Source organism: Xenopus laevis, chromosome 2S (assembly GCF_017654675.1).
Source record: "Xenopus laevis strain J_2021 chromosome 2S, Xenopus_laevis_v10.1, whole genome shotgun sequence".
NCBI classification, from domain to species: Eukaryota; Metazoa; Chordata; class Amphibia; order Anura; family Pipidae; genus Xenopus; species Xenopus laevis.
In genome coordinates this window covers 165,361,397-165,386,750 of record NC_054374.1, presented here as the reverse complement: position 1 = coordinate 165,386,750, position 25,354 = coordinate 165,361,397, and the positions used below count along the sequence as shown (strand labels likewise).

Genomic DNA, 25,354 nt, shown 5'->3' with positions numbered 1-25,354 from the left:
GACCCCAGGGGCACTCTCTCCCCCAAGCACATAAGAAAACTATGCAGGAGACCCAGCCACACAGACTGTTTATACAGAGTTAAGTCAGACACAGCTCCCAGATCACACCTGCCCAGCCAGTATAAGGCACAGGGACAAAGCAGAGTTCCAGCAAAGGAGCCCCACAATTAACCCCTTCTTGTGAGACTGATAATCCACTTGTGGAGACCTGACAGCATATGTGCAAAATTGCCATTGCAATTAACATTAGCAGTCATCCCTTTTTCTGATAGAAAACACCACTCTGCTGTATACTCTGGCAGCAAAGCAATACAAAGAAGCTCTGCTCTGGCTCTCTAATAGAGTACCCCCACTCTGGGTCCTGAAAGGCCCTAAATTAATGCAGACATGAAGCACTGATGTTACTGTAACCCAGTGATCAAGGCATTGCACACACACCTCAGGCTGGGCACATACAGAGGGACACCTAGCGCTATATACCGTGATCTGAGTATGGGCAAATACGGCCCCAAACTCTTGAACAATATACCAGGAAGACAGATAAAGGGCCAGACTCCCCACCTAGGGACATGGATGATGGATCAGGGGAACCTGTATCTCCAACACCAACTCCCACTCAGCAAGACCACAGAGTTCAGATCTTACTCGCAGCCATAGCTGAGTCTAAAACAACTCTCTCCACATAAATTCAAGAACTGAAAGTGGATGTTTCATTACTCAGAGCAAACTTTCAAATGGTACGAAAAAGAGTGACCACTGCAGAGGGACGTATATCTGGGCTAGAGGAGAGGTGTGACCCAATACCATCCTGGCCCTGGCAAGAGACAAACGGGACCAAATCCATGAAGGTAACAGGATTGCAATATACCCTGACTACTCGTCTGGTCTACAAAAGAAACGTAATACCTTTATGGAAGTCAAGAGAAAATTGAAGGAATGGGGATTGGCACATGGGAAATTTAAAAAATGATTGTATCTCTAGCGCATCCCAGTGTTTTTGAACCAATGTGGGTGTGGTTGGACAACATGCCACCCCCTAAAATCCTGCCGCTCAAGGCCTGGGCCTAGGTGGCCTTTCCACAAATCCGGACCTGAGCAGTCCTCGACCCATCAAAGAAACCAGAAGGGTTTGGGTAGGTTCATCCTTTTCTTCTCCCCACTAAATGTCAGGACTGCCAGACGTACCCGACCCAGAAGTATCCGACGGCGCTGTTTACATTCCCGGCGGTCACAGTGAAGATCCAAGATGGCGGCGCCCATGCTGAACACATGGCTGCAGCATCGCTGTATGACGATGTCATCACTGGTGCCGGGATCTCATCATAAAAGGGCGCCCAAAACACTGTGACGGCGCCCAAGAATAGGATTTGCTGCCATTAATCCTGGGTTCCTGTTTGTATTTCCTGATTCCTGATTCCTGATTCCAGCCTGTTTCCAGCTCCCAGCCTGAATCCTGCTCCCAGTCTGTTTCTAGCTCCTACCTTGGTTCTGACCCCCTGCCTGAACTCTTGATATTTGCATCTGATCTGCCTGCCCTCGTTAACTCCTGCCTGTGACCACTACTACTGATTCTGCTTAACCCTTTGGATACCGCGACCTTGCTCCCTCAAGAGGGCTTCCTCCTTGATCCAGACTACCTCCCTGGAGGGAGCTCCCGGCTCCCTGACATTATTCTTGGGCCATGGATCCCACTGAGGAAGCTCAGCCAGATTTCGTCAGGGCCTTTCGAGGTCTGCATACTCGCATGGAGGCGTACGAAGCTCGGCAAAATTATGTCGGACGCACGCTGGAGGCGATTTTGGAAAAGTTATCTATGCTGACGCCGACTGCTCCAACGCCGACAACGCCCACGCTAGTTCCTGCCGACATGGCTACACAGTCCTCCACTTCTGGTCCACGTATTCCTGCACCGCCTCTCTACAGTGGCGACCCTCAAGCCTGTCGTGGTTTTGTGAATCAGTGCCAGATTCGGTTTGCCCTGCAACCTGCAGAATTTAACTCTGGGCGAGCAAAGGTTGGTTTCGTGATCACTCGTCTGGCAGGGAAAGCGCTCGAATGGGCATCTCCGCACTGGGAGAAGGAGTCTCCTTTAATTGATGATTCCAAAGCCTTCCTTCAAGAATTCCGGACTGTGTTCGATGCTCCCGGTCGGGTGGCGACCGCTGCTTCTCGTCTGTTCCAGATCCGCCAAGGAAATCGCAGTGTTGCAGAATATGCCATTGAATTCTGTACTCTCGCTGCAGAGACTTGTTGGAACAATGATGCCTATCATGCTGCCTTCTACAATGGTCTCTCTCTCCGCCTCAAAGATGACCTGGTCTCCCGTGAATTACCCACGCAGGTTGAAGACCTCATTGCTTTGTCTGTCAAGGTGGACACCCGTCAGAGAGAACATCAAGCTGATAGGGACCTAGTCAAGAAATTTCAACCCATGTTGGCTCCTCGCTTTCAAAGACCTCTATTACCTCTTACCCCCCAGCAGCCTTCTGTTATTCCTCCGGAGGAACCTATGCAAGTCGGAAGAGCTCGTCTCTCTGAACAGGAGAAACTCCGGAGACGTACGGCTGGACTTTGTCTCTACTGTGGGGGTCAATCTCACTTTGCCAACTCCTGTCCTGTGAAGCCTCAGTTCCTCTCTTCAAGGTAACCTTGGAAAGACTCATGTAGGGGGCGTTACTCCCAAGTCACAAGAGAACTCTCACAGGTTTCTTCTGCCTTTACAGATCCGTCTGTCCACTAAGACCATTGTTGGCTCAGCTTTTATTGACTCTGGAGCTGCCGGAAATTTCATGGACGCTCTCTTTGCCAAGCATATGAATGTTCCCCTGTTTCCATTGACTCCTCCACTTCGAGTAATCGCCATTGATGACCGACCCCTTGAATCCGAGTTTATCTCTATGACGACTGGGGAATTGCCTGTGCAGGTTGGGACTTTACACAAAGAAAAGTTATCGTTCCTGATTATTTCCTGTCCTTCTGTTCCAGTCGTCTTGGGGCTTCCCTGGTTACGCCTGCATAACCCTATCATTGATTGGTCCTCGGTGCAGGTTTCCCATTGGAGTCCATACTGCCAACAGCATTGCCTTCCTGCTGAACCCATCCAGAGGGTGAATATTTCTACGTCAGATTTGAAGACGCTTCCCTCCTTCTACAAGGAATTCTCTGATGTCTTCTGTAAAAAGTTTGCAGAATTTCTCCCTCCTCATCATCACTACGATTGTCCAGTTGATCTCCTGCCTGGAACCATGCCTCCTAGAGGTCGCACTTATCCTCTCTCCCCAGCAGAGACCGCTGCCATGAAGGAATATATCCAAGAAAATCTCCAGCGGGGGTTTATTCGCCCTTCTACTTCTCCTGCAGGGGCTGGATTCTTCTTCGTGGAGAAGAAGGATGGAGGCCTACGTCCTTGTATTGACTACCGGGGTCTTAATAAAATCACCGTTAAGAACCAGTATCCCTTGCCTCTGATCGCAGAACTTTTTGACCAACTGAAGGGGGCTAAAATCTTCACTAAGTTGGATCTCCGTGGGGCGTATAACCTCATCCGCATCCGTGAAGGTGACGAATGGAAGACAGCATTCAACACTCGTGATGGGCACTATGAGTACCTCGTAATGCCCTTTGGTCTCTGCAATGCCCCCGCTGTCTTTCAAGAATTCGTGAACGACATTTTCCGGGATCTCTTGGGAAAGTTTGTGGTCGTGTACCTAGATGACATCCTGATTTTCTCCAAGGACTTTGCAAGCCATCGCTCCCGGGTGAAGGAAGTACTCTCTCGTTTGAGGAAGAACTCTCTCTTTGCCAAACTGGAGAAATGTGTGTTTGAAGTGTCCAAGATTCCATTTCTGGGCTATATCATCTCCCCAGAGGGTTTCGAGATGGATCCTATGAAAGTGTCTGCAATCCAAGAGTGGCCTCTACCGCTGAGCACTAAGGCAATCCAGAGATTCATTGGTTTTGCCAATTACTACCGGCAATTCATTAAGGGGTTCTCTTCTCGCATTGCTCCTATCCTGGCCCTCATCCGAAAAGGGGGTAAACCCAGTTTATGGCCCCCGTCTGCTATTAAAGCCTTTCAATCCCTGAAGGATGCCTTCACTTCCGCTTTGGTTCTCCGCCATCCTGATCCGGAGTTACCTTTCTTCATCGAGGTGGATGCTTCTGAAGTTGGAGCTGGAGCTATCTTGTCCCAAAGACATCCCTCTGATGGAAAGTTGCACCCATGTGCATATTTCTCTAAGAAGTTCTCTCCTGCCGAACATAATTATGATGTAGGAAATCGAGAACTCCTGGCTGTCAAGCTTGCCTTAGAAGAGTGGCGTCACCTCCTTGAAGGTTCCTTGATCCCAGTCACGATCTACACAGATCATAAGAATCTTGAGTTCATTCAATCTCTCAAGAGGCTGAATCCCAGACAAGCAAGGTGGGCTCTCTTCTTCTCTCGATTTAACTTTGTCTTGACTTATCGCCCTGGCTCCAAGAATCGGAAAGCCGATGCTCTGTCTCGAAGTTTCACTCCGGTGGATTGCACTCCTGAAAGACAAGAGCCCATTATTCCTCCCGTCAAGATCATCGCTTCTTTATACCCTCAATTTGCTGATCAAATTCTGGCTGGTCGATCTTCTGCTCCTCCTGATACTCCCATCGGAATGGCATTCGTACCTCCTGAACTTCGTCTGCCTATCCTGCAACAGACTCATAGCTCCAAGCAAGCAGGACACCCTGGTCCTGCTAAGACTCTAGAACTTTTACGGCGTCTAGTCTGGTGGCCAACTATTCGTAAAGATGTCAAAGACTTTGTTGCTGCTTGTACCGTTTGTGCCACTTCCAAGCCTAGCCATTCTCGCCCTAGCGGGTTACTACAGCCTTTGCCTGTCCCCTCTCGTCCTTGGACGCATTTGGCAATGGACTTCATAGTCGAACTTCCTCCCTCCAGTGGGAACACCGTGATCTGGGTCGTCATAGATCGTTTTAGCAAGATGGCCCACTTCATCCCTTTACGGAAGCTTCCATCTGCAGTGGAGTTGTCACAGTTGTTTATTCAATTCATTTTCCGCCTGCATGGCTTCCCGGCGGAGATTGTCTCTGACAGAGGTTCCCAGTTCACGGCGAAGTTTTGGTGTTCCTTATGCAAGGTCTTGGGTATTGCTCTCCAATTCTCCTCTGCCTATCATCCCCAAACGAATGGGGCAGCGGAGCGAGTGAATCAAGCCTTAGAACAATTCCTGAGAAATCATGTCTCCCTCTGCCAAGATGATTGGTCTGACCTTCTCCCGTGGGCGGAATTTGCTCATAACGCCTGTCATTCATCCACTGGAAGATCTCCATTCATGTCTGTGTATGGCCAACATCCTCAAGCCTTTCCGCAAGACTTTGTTTTGACTGATGTCCCAGCCGCTGATGACCATGCGGCCCATATGTCCGCTATTTGGGCTGCAACCAAGTCTAATTTGGAGAAGAGTGCTCTTGTGCACAAGACCTTTGCGGATCGGAGACGTAGGTCCTCTCCTCTCTTCAAGGTTGGTGATAAAGTTTGGCTTTCTTCCCGAAACATTCGTCTGAAGGTGCCATCTCCCAAGTTGGGTCCGAAGTTTGTGGGTCCATTTCCCATCTTGGAGATTATCAATCCTGTGGCTGTCAGACTTCAGCTTCCCCCTGAGATGCGAATCCCCAACGTGTTTCATGTCTCCTTGGTGAAACCCGCTACCTCCAACCGCTTTTCTATTGACCAGTCTCCCCCCTCCTACTATCTCTGTGGATGGTCAACAAGAATATGAGGTGGAAAAGATCCTTGACTCCAGAATCTCCAGGGGTTCTCTTCAGTACCTCATCAAGTGGAAGGGCTTTGGCCCTGAAGAATGCTCCTGGGAAGGACACTCTGATGTTCATGCTCCTCGTCTTGTGAGGGATTTCCACGCCAGGTTTCCCCAGAAGTCTTGTCCTGGTGGTCCAGAGGCCCCCCGTGGGGGAGGGGGTACTGTCAGGACTGCCAGACGTACCCGACCCAGAAGTATCCGACGGTGCTGTTTACATTCCCGGCGGTCACAGTGAAGATCCAAGATGGCGGCGCCCATGCTGAACACATGGCTGCAGCGTCGCTGTATGACGATGTCATCACTGGTGCCGGGATCTCATCATAAAAGGGCGCCCAAAACACTGTGACGGCGCCCAAGAATAGGATTTGCTGCCATTAATCCTGGGTTCCTGTTTGTATTTCCTGATTCCTGATTCCAGCCTTATTCCAGCCTGTTTCCAGCTCCCAGCCTGAATCCTGCTCCCAGTCTGTTTCTAGCTCCTGCCTTGGTTCTGACCCCCTGCCTGAACTCTTGATATTGATTCTGATCTGCCTGCCCTCGTTAACTCCTGCCTGTGACCACTACTACTGATTCTGCTTAACCCTTTGGATACCGCGACCTTGCTCCCTCAAGAGGGCTTCCTCCTTGATCCAGACTACCTCCCTGGAGGGAGCTCCCGGCTCCCTGACATTATTCTTGGGCCATGGATCCCACTGAGGAAGCTCAGCCAGATTTCGTCAGGGCCTTTCGAGGTCTGCATACTCGCATGGAGGCGTACGAAGCTCGGCAAAATTATGTCGGACGCACGCTGGAGGCGATTTTGGAAAAGTTATCTATGCTGACGCCGACTGCTCCAACGCCGACAACGCCCACGCTAGTTCCTGCCGACATGGCTACACAGTCCTCCACTTCTGGTCCACGTATTCCTGCACCGCCTCTCTACAGTGGCGACCCTCAAGCCTGTCGTGGTTTTGTGAATCAGTGCCAGATTCGGTTTGCCCTGCAACCTGCAGAATTTAACTCTGGGCGAGCAAAGGTTGGTTTCGTGATCACTCGTCTGGCAGGGAAAGCGCTCGAATGGGCATCTCCGCACTGGGAGAAGGAGTCTCCTTTAATTGATGATTCCAAAGCCTTCCTTCAAGAATTCCGGACTGTGTTCGATGCTCCCGGTCGGGTGGCGACCGCTGCTTCTCGTCTGTTCCAGATCCGCCAAGGAAATCGCAGTGTTGCAGAATATGCCATTGAATTCTGTACTCTCGCTGCAGAGACTTGTTGGAACAATGATGCCTATCATGCTGCCTTCTACAATGGTCTCTCTCTCCGCCTCAAAGATGACCTGGTCTCCCGTGAATTACCCACGCAGGTTGAAGACCTCATTGCTTTGTCTGTCAAGGTGGACACCCGTCAGAGAGAACATCAAGCTGATAGGGACCTAGTCAAGAAATTTCAACCCATGTTGGCTCCTCGCTTTCAAAGACCTCTATTACCTCTTACCCCCCAGCAGCCTTCTGTTATTCCTCCGGAGGAACCTATGCAAGTCGGAAGAGCTCGTCTCTCTGAACAGGAGAAACTCCGGAGACGTACGGCTGGACTTTGTCTCTACTGTGGGGGTCAATCTCACTTTGCCAACTCCTGTCCTGTGAAGCCTCAGTTCCTCTCTTCAAGGTAACCTTGGAAAGACTCATGTAGGGGGCGTTACTCCCAAGTCACAAGAGAACTCTCACAGGTTTCTTCTGCCTTTACAGATCCGTCTGTCCACTAAGACCATTGTTGGCTCAGCTTTTATTGACTCTGGAGCTGCCGGAAATTTCATGGACGCTCTCTTTGCCAAGCATATGAATGTTCCCCTGTTTCCATTGACTCCTCCACTTCGAGTAATCGCCATTGATGACCGACCCCTTGAATCCGAGTTTATCTCTATGACGACTGGGGAATTGCCTGTGCAGGTTGGGACTTTACACAAAGAAAAGTTATCGTTCCTGATTATTTCCTGTCCTTCTGTTCCAGTCGTCTTGGGGCTTCCCTGGTTACGCCTGCATAACCCTATCATTGATTGGTCCTCGGGGCAGGTTTCCCATTGGAGTCCATACTGCCAACAGCATTGCCTTCCTGCTGAACCCATCCAGAGGGTGAATATTTCTACGTCAGATTTGAAGACGCTTCCCTCCTTCTACAAGGAATTCTCTGATGTCTTCTGTAAAAAGTTTGCAGAATTTCTCCCTCCTCATCATCACTACGATTGTCCAGTTGATCTCCTGCCTGGAACCATGCCTCCTAGAGGTCGCACTTATCCTCTCTCCCCAGCAGAGACCGCTGCCATGAAGGAATATATCCAAGAAAATCTCCAGCGGGGGTTTATTCGCCCTTCTACTTCTCCTGCAGGGGCTGGATTCTTCTTCGTGGAGAAGAAGGATGGAGGCCTACGTCCTTGTATTGACTACCGGGGTCTTAATAAAATCACCGTTAAGAACCAGTATCCCTTGCCTCTGATCGCAGAACTTTTTGACCAACTGAAGGGGGCTAAAATCTTCACTAAGTTGGATCTCCGTGGGGCGTATAACCTCATCCGCATCCGTGAAGGTGACGAATGGAAGACAGCATTCAACACTCGTGATGGGCACTATGAGTACCTCGTAATGCCCTTTGGTCTCTGCAATGCCCCCGCTGTCTTTCAAGAATTCGTGAACGACATTTTCCGGGATCTCTTGGGAAAGTTTGTGGTCGTGTACCTAGATGACATCCTGATTTTCTCCAAGGACTTTGCAAGCCATCGCTCCCGGGTGAAGGAAGTACTCTCTCGTTTGAGGAAGAACTCTCTCTTTGCCAAACTGGAGAAATGTGTGTTTGAAGTGTCCAAGATTCCATTTCTGGGCTATATCATCTCCCCAGAGGGTTTCGAGATGGATCCTATGAAAGTGTCTGCAATCCAAGAGTGGCCTCTACCGCTGAGCACTAAGGCAATCCAGAGATTCATTGGTTTTGCCAATTACTACCGGCAATTCATTAAGGGGTTCTCTTCTCGCATTGCTCCTATCCTGGCCCTCATCCGAAAAGGGGGTAAACCCAGTTTATGGCCCCCGTCTGCTATTAAAGCCTTTCAATCCCTGAAGGATGCCTTCACTTCCGCTTTGGTTCTCCGCCATCCTGATCCGGAGTTACCTTTCTTCATCGAGGTGGATGCTTCTGAAGTTGGAGCTGGAGCTATCTTGTCCCAAAGACATCCCTCTGATGGAAAGTTGCACCCATGTGCATATTTCTCTAAGAAGTTCTCTCCTGCCGAACATAATTATGATGTAGGAAATCGAGAACTCCTGGCTGTCAAGCTTGCCTTAGAAGAGTGGCGTCACCTCCTTGAAGGTTCCTTGATCCCAGTCACGATCTACACAGATCATAAGAATCTTGAGTTCATTCAATCTCTCAAGAGGCTGAATCCCAGACAAGCAAGGTGGGCTCTCTTCTTCTCTCGATTTAACTTTGTCTTGACTTATCGCCCTGGCTCCAAGAATCGGAAAGCCGATGCTCTGTCTCGAAGTTTCACTCCGGTGGATTGCACTCCTGAAAGACAAGAGCCCATTATTCCTCCCGTCAAGATCATCGCTTCTTTATACCCTCAATTTGCTGATCAAATTCTGGCTGGTCGATCTTCTGCTCCTCCTGATACTCCCATCGGAATGGCATTCGTACCTCCTGAACTTCGTCTGCCTATCCTGCAACAGACTCATAGCTCCAAGCAAGCAGGACACCCTGGTCCTGCTAAGACTCTAGAACTTTTACGGCGTCTAGTCTGGTGGCCAACTATTCGTAAAGATGTCAAAGACTTTGTTGCTGCTTGTACCGTTTGTGCCACTTCCAAGCCTAGCCATTCTCGCCCTAGCGGGTTACTACAGCCTTTGCCTGTCCCCTCTCGTCCTTGGACGCATTTGGCAATGGACTTCATAGTCGAACTTCCTCCCTCCAGTGGGAACACCGTGATCTGGGTCGTCATAGATCGTTTTAGCAAGATGGCCCACTTCATCCCTTTACGGAAGCTTCCATCTGCAGTGGAGTTGTCACAGTTGTTTATTCAATTCATTTTCCGCCTGCATGGCTTCCCGGCGGAGATTGTCTCTGACAGAGGTTCCCAGTTCACGGCGAAGTTTTGGTGTTCCTTATGCAAGGTCTTGGGTATTGCTCTCCAATTCTCCTCTGCCTATCATCCCCAAACGAATGGGGCAGCGGAGCGAGTGAATCAAGCCTTAGAACAATTCCTGAGAAATCATGTCTCCCTCTGCCAAGATGATTGGTCTGACCTTCTCCCGTGGGCGGAATTTGCTCATAACGCCTGTCATTCATCCACTGGAAGATCTCCATTCATGTCTGTGTATGGCCAACATCCTCAAGCCTTTCCGCAAGACTTTGTTTTGACTGATGTCCCAGCCGCTGATGACCATGCGGCCCATATGTCCGCTATTTGGGCTGCAACCAAGTCTAATTTGGAGAAGAGTGCTCTTGTGCACAAGACCTTTGCGGATCGGAGACGTAGGTCCTCTCCTCTCTTCAAGGTTGGTGATAAAGTTTGGCTTTCTTCCCGAAACATTCGTCTGAAGGTGCCATCTCCCAAGTTGGGTCCGAAGTTTGTGGGTCCATTTCCCATCTTGGAGATTATCAATCCTGTGGCTGTCAGACTTCAGCTTCCCCCTGAGATGCGAATCCCCAACGTGTTTCATGTCTCCTTGGTGAAACCCGCTACCTCCAACCGCTTTTCTATTGACCAGTCTCCCCCTCCTACTATCTCTGTGGATGGTCAACAAGAATATGAGGTGGAAAAGATCCTTGACTCCAGAATCTCCAGGGGTTCTCTTCAGTACCTCATCAAGTGGAAGGGCTTTGGCCCTGAAGAATGCTCCTGGGAAGGACACTCTGATGTTCATGCTCCTCGTCTTGTGAGGGATTTCCACGCCAGGTTTCCCCAGAAGTCTTGTCCTGGTGGTCCAGAGGCCCCCCGTGGGGGAGGGGGTACTGTCAGGACTGCCAGACGTACCCGACCCAGAAGTATCCGACGGTGCTGTTTACATTCCCGGCGGTCACAGTGAAGATCCAAGATGGCGGCGCCCATGCTGAACACATGGCTGCAGCGTCGCTGTATGACGATGTCATCACTGGTGCCGGGATCTCATCATAAAAGGGCGCCCAAAACACTGTGACGGCGCCCAAGAATAGGATTTGCTGCCATTAATCCTGGGTTCCTGTTTGTATTTCCTGATTCCTGATTCCAGCCTTATTCCAGCCTGTTTCCAGCTCCCAGCCTGAATCCTGCTCCCAGTCTGTTTCTAGCTCCTGCCTTGGTTCTGACCCCCTGCCTGAACTCTTGATATTGATTCTGATCTGCCTGCCCTCGTTAACTCCTGCCTGTGACCACTACTACTGATTCTGCTTAACCCTTTGGATACCGCGACCTTGCTCCCTCAAGAGGGCTTCCTCCTTGATCCAGACTACCTCCCTGGAGGGAGCTCCCGGCTCCCTGACACTAAATGACTTAGACACAATTCTGAGACACCAACAGAGGGCCCCCGACCCCCTCAACAGGCACATTCTTATACACTTGATAATGTATGGAAATGGGCAAACCCGCAGCCGAAACTTGACCCTGGAACTTGATATCGGAGAAGGGCGATAGGGGTGCCCCTAAGTAAGGCTCTGGACTACGTAGGTTTCTTGTTTGGTTTATGATTAAGGAATAATAAATCACCTACTTTCACCTGGCAATTTAGTTTGTATTTGGCTTCTCTTTTATACCCTGAACTGCTGAAGTGACAATCAGAACCCACTGGGATAGCCACTATTTGGCACAACCCCATCTGCTAGATGAGAAACTTACATGCCTCCCTGTGGTAGAGGACATGAGTAAAAGGTGGATCTGGAAGGCCTTGTATGAGGGTTAGAACACTACAACAGTGTTTTTCAACCTTTTTTGAGCCAAGGCACATTTCTTTCATTGAAAAAATCCCGCGGCACACCACCAGCTGAAAATGTGAAAAAAAAGCTTATATTAACAATATAAGTGCTATTGTTAATATAAGCTTTTTTTTAAACATTGAAGAATGACGGTTATATTTATAACATCCTTAATAGGAATCAAATAAACACAAAGAAAAAAGTATTTTATAATCTTTGATATTTATACTCACTCAGTGTGAACCCTGGGCCTGTTTGGATGAACACAGAGCTGATATCCTGGCAGGAATCGATGTACTAAATAAATAAAATAATCAATAAAAAAAAATAATAAATCAAATGTTTTACAAAGAAATTGGAAGTAGCCCAGTGAGTAGCCCAGACACAGAGGCAGGGATGTGTGCAGACTAATAGAGGCACCAGTCTATACAGCACCCAAAAGAGAATGTTTCACTGCCTGTCCCGTTAAGACAGCGTTTTTCAACCTGTGTGCCGCAAACTAATGTTAGGTGTGCCGCCTCACCGCCTCACCTCTGGAGTCGGCTTTGCTGCGCGCAGGGTCGGACTGGCCTGCCGGGGCACCGGGAAAAAACCCGGTGGGCCCCGGCCTTGGTGGGCCCTTACTTTGGTTAAAACGTGTGCTGGCTTAATAAAATAATTATATTTGTACCGTGCGGTCCGGGTTAAGTAGGCGGGGTGGGCCTCACTAAATCGGCCCACCACGTCCCGCTGCCTGTGTCCATCCATTTGCTTCCGCGTTCAACCCATAGATGCTGATGATCCTGCGCGTCATGTCTTGCACGTCACGTGACCCAGCTATGCGTCCTGCACGTTAATTCTACATTACAGGCAGGGTCCAGGAGGCAGGCAGTAAGCAGCCAACGTAAAGCTGTCCCCGCCCGCATGCACAATTAGGTGTGGCTCTCGACTGACTGTCAGGCTACTGATCATGGAGCCCATTCTGGACTGGTGGTAGGTACTGACCGTGGCCCTGCAAGTGCGATCGTCACATCAGTTCAGCAGCATCAGCACAGTGCCACAACTCCATGTCCCATCTGTGTACAGTGCACTGGCACATACCTCGTAACCTAAGCTAACTTGAGAACTTTGCCAACTGCACTGATTCTAAAACCTCCAATTGTTAACAAAGCTTCACAAAAGGTGGCAAGTTACCTAGTCCTATTCTATCAATGTTCTATGTGTCACAGGATGGGGGATGAGACAAAATTTGCAAGGGGTAGTATACCTTTAAGTTACATTTTATTAGAATGGACAAATTCTTAGCAACATTTCGATTGGTCTTCAGTTTTTTATTTAGTATAGTTTTTGAATGATATGCCTTCTGACACCAATGCCTGGTTACTAAGGGAATTTAGACCCTAGCAACCAGATCAATGCTGAAATTGCAAACTGGAGAGTTGAACAAAATGCTAAGTAATTAAAAAGCCACAAATAATAAAAAATGAAGACCAATTGCAAATTGTCTTAGAATATCACTCTCTGGGTCATACTATGGGATTCTGTCATGATTTTATGGTGTAGTTTTTATTTTTAAATTACACTGTTTGCAAATAATTACTCTACCATGTAAAATTTTTTTTACTTTTTTTTCTCTATAGAATGCCCAATAACAACTTTACGTATTACTTTTTTGTATCTGTTTCATAGTTTTGTAAAACATTTTTCTATTTCTAGCAAATTTGCAACTGGTCTTCATAAATTGTTTTTGTAATTTATTAAATTATTTGCTTCTTCTGCCTCTTTCACCTTTAAAATGGAGGTCACTCACCCCAGCAGTCAAGTTTTTAGTTTTTTATGAATTTATAAAATTAACATGGTAATTAGGGGGTGTGGCCAGAGAAAGGGTGTGCTCCAAAAAAATTCGCTGTGCTACGTGCGAAATTTTTTTTTGTCCCTCTTTTTACTTCCAAAATGTTGGGAGGTAGGTATAAAAGCTGCTGTGTAGCCACGGGGGCAGCCATTCAAGCACAGGATACACAGTAGATAACAGATAAGTACTACTATAGTTTATATAAACAAGCTGCTGTGTAGCCATGGGGGCAGCCATTCAAGCACAGGATACACAGTAGATAACAGATAAGTACTACTATAGTTTATATAAACAAGCTGCTGTGTAGCCATGGGGGCAGCCATTCAAGCACAGGATACACAGTAGATAACAGATATGTACTACTATAGTTTATATAAACAAGCTGCTGTGTAGCCATGGGGGCAGCCATTCAAGCACAGGATACACAGTAGATAACAGATAAGTACTATTATAGTTTATATATAAAAGCTGCTGTGTAGCCATGGGGCCAGCCATTCAAGCACAGGATACACAGTAGATAACAGATAAGTACTACTATAGTTTATATAAACAAGCTGCTGTGTAGCCACGGGGGCAGCCATTCAAGCACAGGATACACAGTAGATAACAGATAAGTACTACTATAGTTTATATAAACAAGCTGCTGTGTAGCCATGGGGGCAGCCATTCAAGCACAGGATACACAGTAGATAACAGATAAGTACTATTATAGTTTATATATAAAAGCTGCTGTGTAGCCATGGGGGCAGCCATTCAAGCACAGGATACACAGTAGATAACAGATAAGTACTACTATAGTTTATATAAACAAGCTGCTGTGTAGCTATGGGGGCAGCCATTCAAGCACAGGATACACAGTACATAACAGATAAGTACTACTATAGTTTATATATAAACAAGCTGCTGTGTAGCCATGGGGGCAGCCATTCAAGCACAGGATACATAGCAGATAACAGATAAGTACTACTATAGTTTATATAAACAAGCTGCTGTGCAGCCATGGGGGCAGCCATTCAAGCACAGGATACACAGTAGATAACAGATAAGTACTACTATAGTTTATATAAACAAGCTGCTGTGTAGCCATGGGGGCAGCCATTCAAGCACAGGATACACAGTAGATAACAGATAAGAGAGAATATTAGAGCCATTTCAAAAAAAGACAAAACATCTTCCATAGGGAAACATTTTGCATTGTGTTCACTGAATGGCGTTGAAAATTTAATGGTTAAGGTAATGGAACAGGTTAAGATTCCCATTAGAGGAGGGAATTTGGTTCATACCTTAAATTTAATTTTGGATCTTAAAACTGGAAACTAGGGCACCTGTGGGGTTAAATCTGAGACATGACATTAATTACCTATATTGACTAAATTGATATTTGGGATATCTTTACGTAACTATCTTTAAATTGTAAATTTATCATTTTAATAGGTTATTGGAATTAAAGAAATTATAGCTATCATACAAAGAAAAGAAGCTAACAGAATAAAATAAAATAAGTTGATATTGGTGGAAGGAGAAGTTATCCTTTAAACCTCCCCCCCACTTATTATTTGGGATGTGGTTGATCCTCTTTGCACAGACAATTCAGGAATAATTGGGGTCTGTTCAATCCCTTGGGTCAGATAATTTTGTATTCATAATATTTTTATTGTTAATTGGGATTTTAATCTGTCTAATAAATTATATATTTTTTAAGATGTATTTTCATGGAAACCCATTAGGGGTCACTGTTGTCTTGTGTATAAAAGTCACCTGAAATCAATTTACTGCCTATGATTAAGTCCGTTGTTCCCCAAATGCCTCAGGTTTTCCTATCTGCAGGGAGCTGCAATAAATGTTCCACCAGAGTGCCGTCCATTTTTCCTTATTTATGTAAATTATTCAAAATCTATTGAAAAAAAAAATGAAGACCAATTGATAAGTTGCTCAGAATTGGGCCTAAAAATTAACCTGAAGGTGAAGCACCCCATTAACAACGGCCTCATGGATTCCCCAAGCTGTGAAGCACAAAGAATGACTCAATAGACAATATGTGGCTAATCCGTGCTGTAATGTTGTAGCCGCAGCGCTGGTCATGAACTGGTTAAAGTGAAAGCACTGCGTATCTTGACAGCGCTATGTAAATAAACGAATGATCACTGTCAGCACAGATGGAGCATCTCTCATTGCTCGAAAGGGAGCAACCTGTGCCTTTCTGCAGGCCCGGATTTGCGGCAAGGCCGCATAGGCCCGGGCCTAGGGGGCAAAAAAATAGGGGCGGCATGCCGCCCAGCCGCACTATGGGGACGCGTGCGTCCCCATTCAATTACTGCAGCTGCGCCGGCGTTTTTTCGCCGGCGCGCTGGGAAGAGGAGGTGAGGTGGGCGCTAGGACCGCGCGGCCGCCTGGTCGGACCGCGCGGCCTAGGGGCGCCCCACATTGAAATCCGGCGCTGCCTTTCTGACCAGTCACTGTTTCCTACTTGATAATTCCAATAGTTTGGCCCTCGTGTGCATCCTTACACAGAGCAAACAGAACCCTAATCCTATGACTGTGAAGCCCGAGCACGTCCTCCTGTTGAGCCTAGGTATAGTAGAAAGAATCATCTCTTGCTGCTTCTCTGCTCTATTGCTCCTGTCACATTTAATAATAGAACTGAGCAGGAAAGTGTCAAGAGCTACTTCCACTTCAGTAAAATACACTACTGCCTGGCCTTTAGCCCAGGCAGAACAGCAGGGGGCACTCAGGTTACACATTCAAGATAGAGTTATGGTACCCGTTTTCCATAAAGGGGTTTTCCGGAATAACAGATCTTTCCATAATTTGGATCTTTATACCTTAAATCCACTTGAAAATCATATAAACATTAAATAAACCCAATAGGCTGGTTTTGCCTCCAATAAGGATAAATTATATCTTAGTTGGGATCAAGTACAAACGACTGTTTTATTATTACACAGATAAAGGAAATCAATTTTAAATATTTGGAGAAAATGGGGGCAGCCATTCAAGCACATAATACACAGTAGATAACAGATAAGTACTACTATAGTTCATCTAAACAAGCTGCTGTGTAGCCATGGGGGCAGCCATTCAAGCACAGGACACACAGTAGATAGCAGATAGGTACTACTACAGTTTATATAAATAAGTTTCTGTGTAGCTATGGGGGCAGCCATTCAAGCACAGGATACACAATAGATAACAGATAAGTACTACTATAGTTCATCTAAACAAGCTGCTGTGTAGCCATGGGGGCAGCCATTCAAGCACAGGATACACAGTAGATAGCAGATAGGTACTACTACAGTTTATATAAATAAGTTTCTGTGTAGCTATGGAGGCAGCCATTCAAGCACAGGATATACAGTAGATAACAGATAAGTACTACTATAGTTTATATAAACAGGCTGCTGTGTAGCCATGGGGGCAGCCATTCAAGCACAGGATACACAGTAGATAACAGATAAGTACTACTATAGTTCATCTAAACAAGCTGCTGTGTAGCCATGGTGGAAATTGAAAAAAGTCTATATGGCACAGGTTAAATAGTGGATAACACAATTGTTTTCTACAGAGCTTATCTGCTATTTGCTGTGTAACCTGAGCTTTTTCTCCTTTGAATTGGTGCCCCCATGGCTAAACAGCAGCTTGTTTATATAAACTATAGTAGTACTTATCTGTTATCTACTGTGTATCCTGTGCTTGAATGGCTGCCCCCATGGCTACACAGCAGCTTGTTTATATAAACTATAGTAGTACTTATCTGTTATCTACTGTGTATCCTGTGCTTGAATGGCTGCCCCCATGGCTACACAGCAGCTTGTTTATATAAACTATAGTAGTACTTATCTGTTATCTACTGTGTATCCTGTGCTTGAATGGCTGCCCCCATGGCTACACAGCAGCTTGTTTATATAAACTATAGTAGTACTTATCTGTTATCTACTGTCTATCCTGTGCTTGACTGGCTGTCCCCATGGCTACACAGCAGCTTGTTTATATAAACTATAGTAGTATTTATCTGTTATCTACTGTGTATCCTGTGCTTGAATGGCTGCCCCCATGGCTACACAGCAGCTTGTTTATATAAACTATAGTAGTACTTATCTGTTATCTACTGTGTATCCTGTGCTTGAATGGCTGCCCCCATGGCTACACAGCAGCTTCTTTATATAATATGTGTATTACTTTAAAACACTTTAATTTTTTTGATATTACTTTTCCTTTAATGCATCTCCTGCACTGAGCAGATTAAATACACCGGGTATAAAGTAGAATTAACCCTTTGCATACGCAGGTCATGTGACACAGGACAGAAGGAGGAGCTGGGAATTGTGGCTGGTTAATTATTTATCTTAAGGTGGGGAGTGATAGGTTGGGAGTCCTGTGGGCGGGGCTTGGTTTAGCATTTGACTGGGGGGTAGGGGCAAACTGACTGGGTTGATCGCTTACAAGAAAATTCACTCGTTATTTGTTCTGTACAAATAACGAGTGAGGAGTTTTTACTCTAAGCTTTCTTACATCTGTCCCTCCTCCCAGCCCGGTCCCCCTGCAACTCTCTGAACTTCCCACATCAGAGTCTTCATCATTAGGAATGTGCAAGAGATTGACAGCAATGAAAGAGGAGGGAGGAGTCAGAAACACTAGAGACAGAGGATTGAGTCTGGAGGAGGGAGGTGGAAAGATGAAAGGAGTGCTTCAACTGCACATTAGCTTTTAGTATGTTATACAATGTCTAATTCTAAGCAACTTTTAACTGGCCTTCAATTTTTTTTATTATTCGTCTTTCTATTCAGGCCTCTCCTATTCATATTTCAGTCTCTTATTCAAATCAAAGCATGGTTACTAGGGGAATTTGGACCCTAGCAACTAGCTGGCTGAAAACCAATTGCACATTGTCTCAGAATATCACTCTCTACATCATAATAAAATTAACAAAAAGGTGAACAATCTCTTTAAGGCACTGACCCATGACCCTAGCAACCAGATGGCCAAAATTGCAAACTGGAGAGCTGCTGAATAAAAAGCTAAATAAGTCAAAAACCACAAATAGTAAAAAAATGAAAACCAATTGCAAAATTGTCTCAGAATATCCCTCTCTACATCATACTAACAGTTAATTTAAAGGTGAATAACCGCTTGAAGTGGGGCCGAGGTTGGAATGAAGACATAAGACTGAAAGTTATAAAGGAAAAGATGAATTAGGGTAAGACTACGTGGAGGGTTTCAGCACGATCCAACACTCTGCGACAAATCGCATGCGACGGAAATAAGGTAAGAAATTGAAATGTCGGATGAAGTCGCAGGGTTGATCCGACGCCACGTGACTGTCAGATGCAGACGCAGTGTCTGTATCCGACAGTCGTTTGGCGTCAGATCAACCCTGCGACTTCAGCCAACATTTCTTTTTCTTACCTTATTTCCGTCGCATGCGATTTGTCGCAGTGAGTTGGATCGCGCCGAAAATGTCCAAGTAGTCCTACCCTTAGAAGGAGCATGTGTAGCGCAGTTTCCTAAAATGGGGGTTTGATACTGCTGAGCAGAGCCGGGCCAGGCTGGTCAGGCGCCCTAGGCTACATGGCCCATCACGGCGCTCGCTACGTGCATGCATGAAATGCGGTCACGGCGTGCATGTGCTTGCGCATACGGGAATCAATGTGCTGAAGCACAAATATGGCCAGGGCTGCCATCAGGGGGGGACAGGGGGGTATGGGGCACCCGGACGCGACACACTTACTTGATTAGCCAGGCCCCCCTGCTTTCTGAGAGCTTCCAACTTCAGGAAGGCAGGGTGGAAGCACAGGGGGAGGTATCTTCTGTCCATTACTTTCCCTTATTGGTCATAGACCAGGCCCGGACTGGCAACCTGTGGGTTCTGGCAAGTGCCAGAGGGGCTGCTATAAGGTGCCATAGAAAGTCACTATTTAGTGGGCTGGTGGGGGCTGTCTGATCCTCTGTGTACCTGAAAAGCCAGGGCCTATTTTATTTCTCAGTCCAGACCTGTCATAGGCTTTAAGTCACGGTTCAGCTGCTCAGGGATTGGATAGCTAAGGTTTGAACTTTTCCTCCAGCTCATCCAATCACCATGCAGCTTTACCAGGACTGTGACCAATGAGAGAAGTTAATGCTGTCACTGGAAGAAGATGCAGCCACCTGTGCTCCCTTCCTCCCTTCTGTAGTTGGCAGCTCACTTGCAGCAGGTGGGCCACACTAATGAAGTACAACATGGCAGGGCCCCCCTAAAGGTAACCCTTTGTGGTCCCTGTTGTGTGGGGGGGGGGCTTGGGCACCAATTTTTTTTACATGGACGTTTAAGAGGGGCCCTGGCCACCAATGTTTTTATAATGTCGGGGGCCCTGGACCCCATTTTTTTTTTACTGTGTGGGGTCCTAGCCACCAATTTTTTTATGGGGGGTCCTGACCACCAATATTTTTTTTATTTTTTCTTAACATGTGGGGACCCTAGCCACCAATTTTTTTTTTTTTTTACTGTGTAGTAGGGGGTGGACCTGTGGGGTGTGGAGGGCGGACTTGTGGGTGGGGCTTACAGTGGGCGCAGCACTGGGGGCCCAGGAAATTGCGTTGTACGTTGCCATGTGATTTCTGATGGCGGCCCTGAATATGGCTGAATAGAAAAGACAGTCGGAGAGAGGGGACTGGACATGGGGAAGGCAACAGAGAAGGTATGTGCTTACCCTGCTTAACTACCCCTGGCTCCGGCCCTGCTGCTGAGAAATGATTGGACTCTTGTTCCCTGCTGATCAGATTCTGAGTTCTACTTCTGTGCAATAGGAAATATTAATAAATCAGTATTTAAGTAATAAAACAGAATGCTAACACTGCTTTTATGGATGTAGATCATAATGGGACAACATCACTAAAAGTAGACCTCACATTAGTAAAGTATTGGGACTCCTGCGCTTTAGTAATTAAAGCAGACGACACTCTGGATGTAGCGCCTTAACGACATTGCGAGTGTCAGCACAAAAGGGTCAGGTTTACTTTAAGGGGCGTGTTAAAATACTGCATGGGGGCGGGGCTAAAAACAGAGGCTTTTCATTGGTGTCCGTGCTGAGAATAGGCGTGTCTGTACAGTGTTCCCTCTCTCAGCAGTTAGTGAGGCAGAGAAAGGTGCGGGCAGGAGTGTGTGAGGAGGAGTCGGGCGGCACTGGGCCAGCGATAGTGTGGGACAGTCAGTCAGTCGCAGCGTTTGAGGCGCAGAGAGAGCTCAAGTCTCAGCTGAGAGTGCGGCACCTTGTTCTTTTCCAGGTGAGGGGGCGGCGCCCTTGGTGTCAGGTGTGAGTTGTGAGTGTAGTGTGTATGTGAGCTCCCCTCCTGCTCTCTGTAATGGTACTGCCCGACTAATGCTCCCCCATGATGTGTGTGTACTGTAATAGTCTGTGTGTTCTATACAGTCACAGCTTCATTATACTGTATTACTATTGTAATAGTCTCTGTGTGTGTTATATACAGGTCAGGGCTCTACTGTGTATTTACTGTAATAGTCTGTGTGTTCTATACAGTCACAGCTTCATTATACTGTATTACTATTGTAATAGTCTCTGTGTGTGTGTGTGTTATATACAGGTCAGGGCTCTACTGTTTATTTACTGTAATAGTCTGTATGTTATATACAGTCACAGCTTCATTATATTGTATTTCTATTGTAATAGTCTGTGTGTGTGTGTTATATACAGGTCAGGGCTCTACTGTGTATTTACTGTAATAGTCTGTGTGTTCTATACAGTCACAGCTTCATTATACTGTATTTCTACTGTAATATACTGTCCTCAGGGTCCTACTATATTCTGTTTGTACTGTAATAGACAGTGTGTGTGTGTTATATACAGGTCAGGGCTCCGCTGTGTATGTAATAGACACTTTTTATAATACACAGTCCTAGCTGCACCATAATGTGTATGTCCCATGATATACAGGTGTGAGGCCGGCATGTGTATAAGCGCCTGATATAAAGGTCTATATGCACATTAAAGAGACTATATTTGTGTAATATAAGGGGTATATGTGTCTTATACAGGTCTGTATGGAGTGTATATTTGGGGGGCCTTTATTTATATAGTATGGAATTCAGGCACCAGTGTGGGCATAAATAAATCAGGCCGCTCCCCTTACATTTGTGTCTTGCAATTAATTCACTGGCTGATTTCTCATTGGTAAGGGAGACAAAGGTGCTCCGAGCCTTCTGGGTGAGCTGCTATTGCTCTGCCTCTGGTCATGTGACCATAATGATGCCTGTCAGAGGCACTGTCTCTTTAAGATATACATCATTCTGCCAGAATTCACCATCTGCTAAATCAGGGGTCCCCCAACCCCTGCTAGATCCGGGGGCCACAACCCAACCCACATGTTGCTCAACAACCGCTTAGATTTTGCTCAAAGTGTCCCAAAAGCAAGTACCTTTTTTTTAAATTCCTGGCTTGGTGTATTTGTTGAATAAAAACAAGATATGCTACCAAACAAAGCCTCCTGTAAGTTGATAGTCTGCATAGAGGCTACTAATTAGCCAATCATAGCTCTTATTTGGCTCCCCAAATGCTGGTGCTGCTCTCCAAGTCTTCTTACATGTAACTGTGGCTCACAAGGAAGAAAGGTTGGGGATCCCTGTATTGGACTTTACACTTTGGTGCATTGCTGTAGCCCCTGTCGCTATATTTCCCTGGCACCCCACGTCTTACTTATTGCCGAATAAAATGCACAGCCCTTCTCTAGTGTTTCATTGGGAAATGAGGTTTGTGCAAGTGGTGCCAAAAAGCGGCTGTTTTTTATGGGTTTGGAAAAGGTCATAGTGTTGAAACGGAGGAATGTGCGGTAGAGTCCTGCAGCGGGTCGGGTACCCACGAGTTACCCGCGGGTCAGGTTGAAGGTTTCATCTAAATGTCTCCGCCCACTTTTGATGACATCACTTTCGGTTTGCAGCACTGCCACTTCCTGTTTGATGGTGGTTGGCGTGTTGCGGATAAGGCAGTTGCAGGTCCGGGTCGGGTAGCGGATCAAAGTGGCTAAATAATGCGCGTTGCAGTTCGGGTCGGGGTCTTAGAAATCGGTTCCGTGCAGGACTCTAATGTGGGGCTGCAAACACTCTATTTCCTCTTCTACCGGTGGAAAAATAGGAAACACTAATGTTATCTGTTGCCCGAGGCCTGTCCCACACCCCCACATAGCATTCATTCTCATGGGTGCTAAAGGTTTGGGTGCCTACACTAGCAATAAGTGCCAGAAATACTGTGCCCTTTTATTACAGGTATGGGATCTGTTATCCGGAAACCTGTAATCCAGAAAGCTCTGAATTATGGAAAGACTGTCTCCCATAGACTCCATTATAATCAAATAATCTAAATTTTTAAAAGGGTGCTTCACCATAAAGTTACCTTTTAGTATGTTATAGAATGGAAGCAATCATCCAGCACTTTAAGGGATACTGTCATGGGACATGTTTTTTTTCTTCAAAACACATCAGTTAATAGTGCTGCTCCAGCAGAATTCTGCACTGAAATCCATTTCTCAAAAGAGCAAACAGATTTTTTTTATATTTCATTTCTGACATGGGGCATATTGTGAGTTTCCCAGCTGCCCCCAGTCATGTGACTTGTGCTCTGATAAACTTCAGTCACTCTTTACTGCTGTACTGCAAGTTGGAGTGATATCACCCCCTCCCTTTTCCCTCCAGCAGCTTAACAACAGAACAATGGTAAGGTAACCAGATAGCAGCTCCCTAACACAAGATAACAGCTGCCTGGTACATATAAGAACAGCACTTAATAGTAAAAGCCAAGTCCAACTGAGACACATTAAGTTACATTGAGTAGGAGAAATAACAGCCTGCCAGAAAGTAGTTCCATCCTAAAGTGCAGGCACAAGTCACATGACTGGGGGCAGATGGGAAACTGACAACATGTCTAGCCCCATGTCAAAATTGAATATAAAAAAAAATCTGTTTGCTCTTTTGAGAATTGGATTTCAGTGCAGAAGTCTGCTGGAGCAGCTCTATTAACTGATGTGTTTTGGGGAAAAAAATGTTTTCCCATGACAGTCTCCCTTTAGCAGTAGGTGCTTACTTTTCAAGGGGTGCTCGCAGAACCATGTGTTCACCTTCACACTCTGTTATACGAAATCCATAGAGAATTGCAGCTGTGCCAGATGTAAAGTGAAATAAAAGCGGTTTTATTACTACTTGGGAGGGCTGCAATTCTCTATGGTTTATGTTATAGAATGGCCAAGCAACTTTTCAATTGGTCTTCATTATTTATTTTTTATAGTTTTTGAATTTTTTTAAAAAAAAAATAAAATTCTGCTTCTATGTATTTAAAAAAAGGGAATTTATATATGACGATGAGAGGTGCTCAATGTTAGCTTCTGTACAATACACACAAAAATAGGAACAAAGGCACACTCACTTCCATTCTTCCGCAAAAGCTGAGATCTCACCATAAATAAAAGAAAAGTATTTGAAGTTTTTGCGGAAGTATTGAAGTGAGTGTGCCTTTGTTCCTATTTTTGTGTGTATTTTTGAATTATTTACCTTCTTCTTTAGACTCTTTCCAGCTTTCAAATGGGGGTCACTGACCCCATCTAAAAACAAATGCTCTGTAAGGCTACACATGTATTTTTATTGCTACTTTTTATTTCTCATCTTTCTATTCAGGCCTCTCCTATTCATATTCCAGTCTCTTATTCAAATCAATGCATGGTTGCTAGGGGAATTTGGACCCTAGCAACCATATTGCAGAAACTGCAAACTGGCGAGCTGGTGAATAAAAAGCTAAATAACTCAAAAACCACAAATAGTAAAAAAATGAAAACCAATCGCAAATGGTCTCAGAATATCCCTCTCTGCATCATATAAGAAGTTAACTCAAACAACCTCCTTTAAAAACTATTCCATTTTTCTCTGTAATAATTAAACAGATCCCAACTACGATATAATTAATCCTTATTGGAGGCAACACCAGCCTATTGGATTTATTGAATATTTACATGATTTTAAAGACTAAAGGTATGAAGATCCAAATTACATAAGATCTGTTATCCGGAAAACCCCAGGTCCTGAGAATTCTGGATAACAGGTCCCATACCTGTACCAATAATACAGCATGTACTTGTGTAGCAGCAATCAGTGTCCAGTTTGTGCCGTGGGTGTGTGTGCGACACTTGTGTAATTAAGGAGTGGCCTGTGGGTTAGGACATTAAAGGACTCTGAACCCTGAGCCAATAGGAACCTCCTTTTATTGTGTTTCCTTGTATCTAACCCGCTGAAATGATATCATGGATCAGTGCCTTAAAGGAGTTGTTCCCCTTTTTGTTAATTTTAGTATGATATATAGAATGATATTCTGAGACCATTTGCAATTGGTTCTCATTTTTTATTATTTGTGGTTTTTTACTTATTTAGCTTTTTATTCAGCAGCTCTCCAGTCTGCAGTTTCAGCCATCTGGTTGCTAGGGTAGAGATTACCCCAGCAACCATTCATTGATTTGAATAAGAGACTGGAATATGAATAGGAGAGGCCTGAATAGAACGATGAGGAATAAAAAGTGTCAATGACAATAAATCTGTAGCCTTACAGAGCCTTTACTTCTAAATGGGGTCAGTGACCACCATTTGAAAGCTGGAAAGAGTGAGGGAAATAATTAAAAAAACAAAACAATAAAAATTAAATAATGAAGACCAATTGAAAAGTTGCTTAGCATTAGCCATTCTATAACATACTAAAAGTTAACTTAAAGGTGAATTAATTAATTATAATTAATTTTAGGGCCCCCAAAATATAAAGAGGTTGTCCTGTTT

The 25,354-nt window shown here is 45.6% G+C and overlaps 1 protein-coding gene across 5 annotated transcripts in view; it reads left to right on the top strand.

Annotated features, from left to right (window-relative positions):
* The first annotated feature begins 20,094 nt into the window (after nucleotides 1-20,094).
* The window catches only part of pak1.S (p21 protein (Cdc42/Rac)-activated kinase 1 S homeolog), a 77,067-nt gene continuing 71,807 nt past the window's right edge, over nucleotides 20,095-25,354 (top strand). The window contains exon 1 of one of the 5 annotated variants that reach the window (XM_041583012.1): nucleotides 20,095-20,231. In XM_041583012.1, coding sequence (XP_041438946.1) covers nucleotides 20,211-20,231 — 21 coding nt within the window. In that variant the 5' untranslated portion in view covers nucleotides 20,095-20,210. 5 annotated transcript variants of the gene reach the window in all.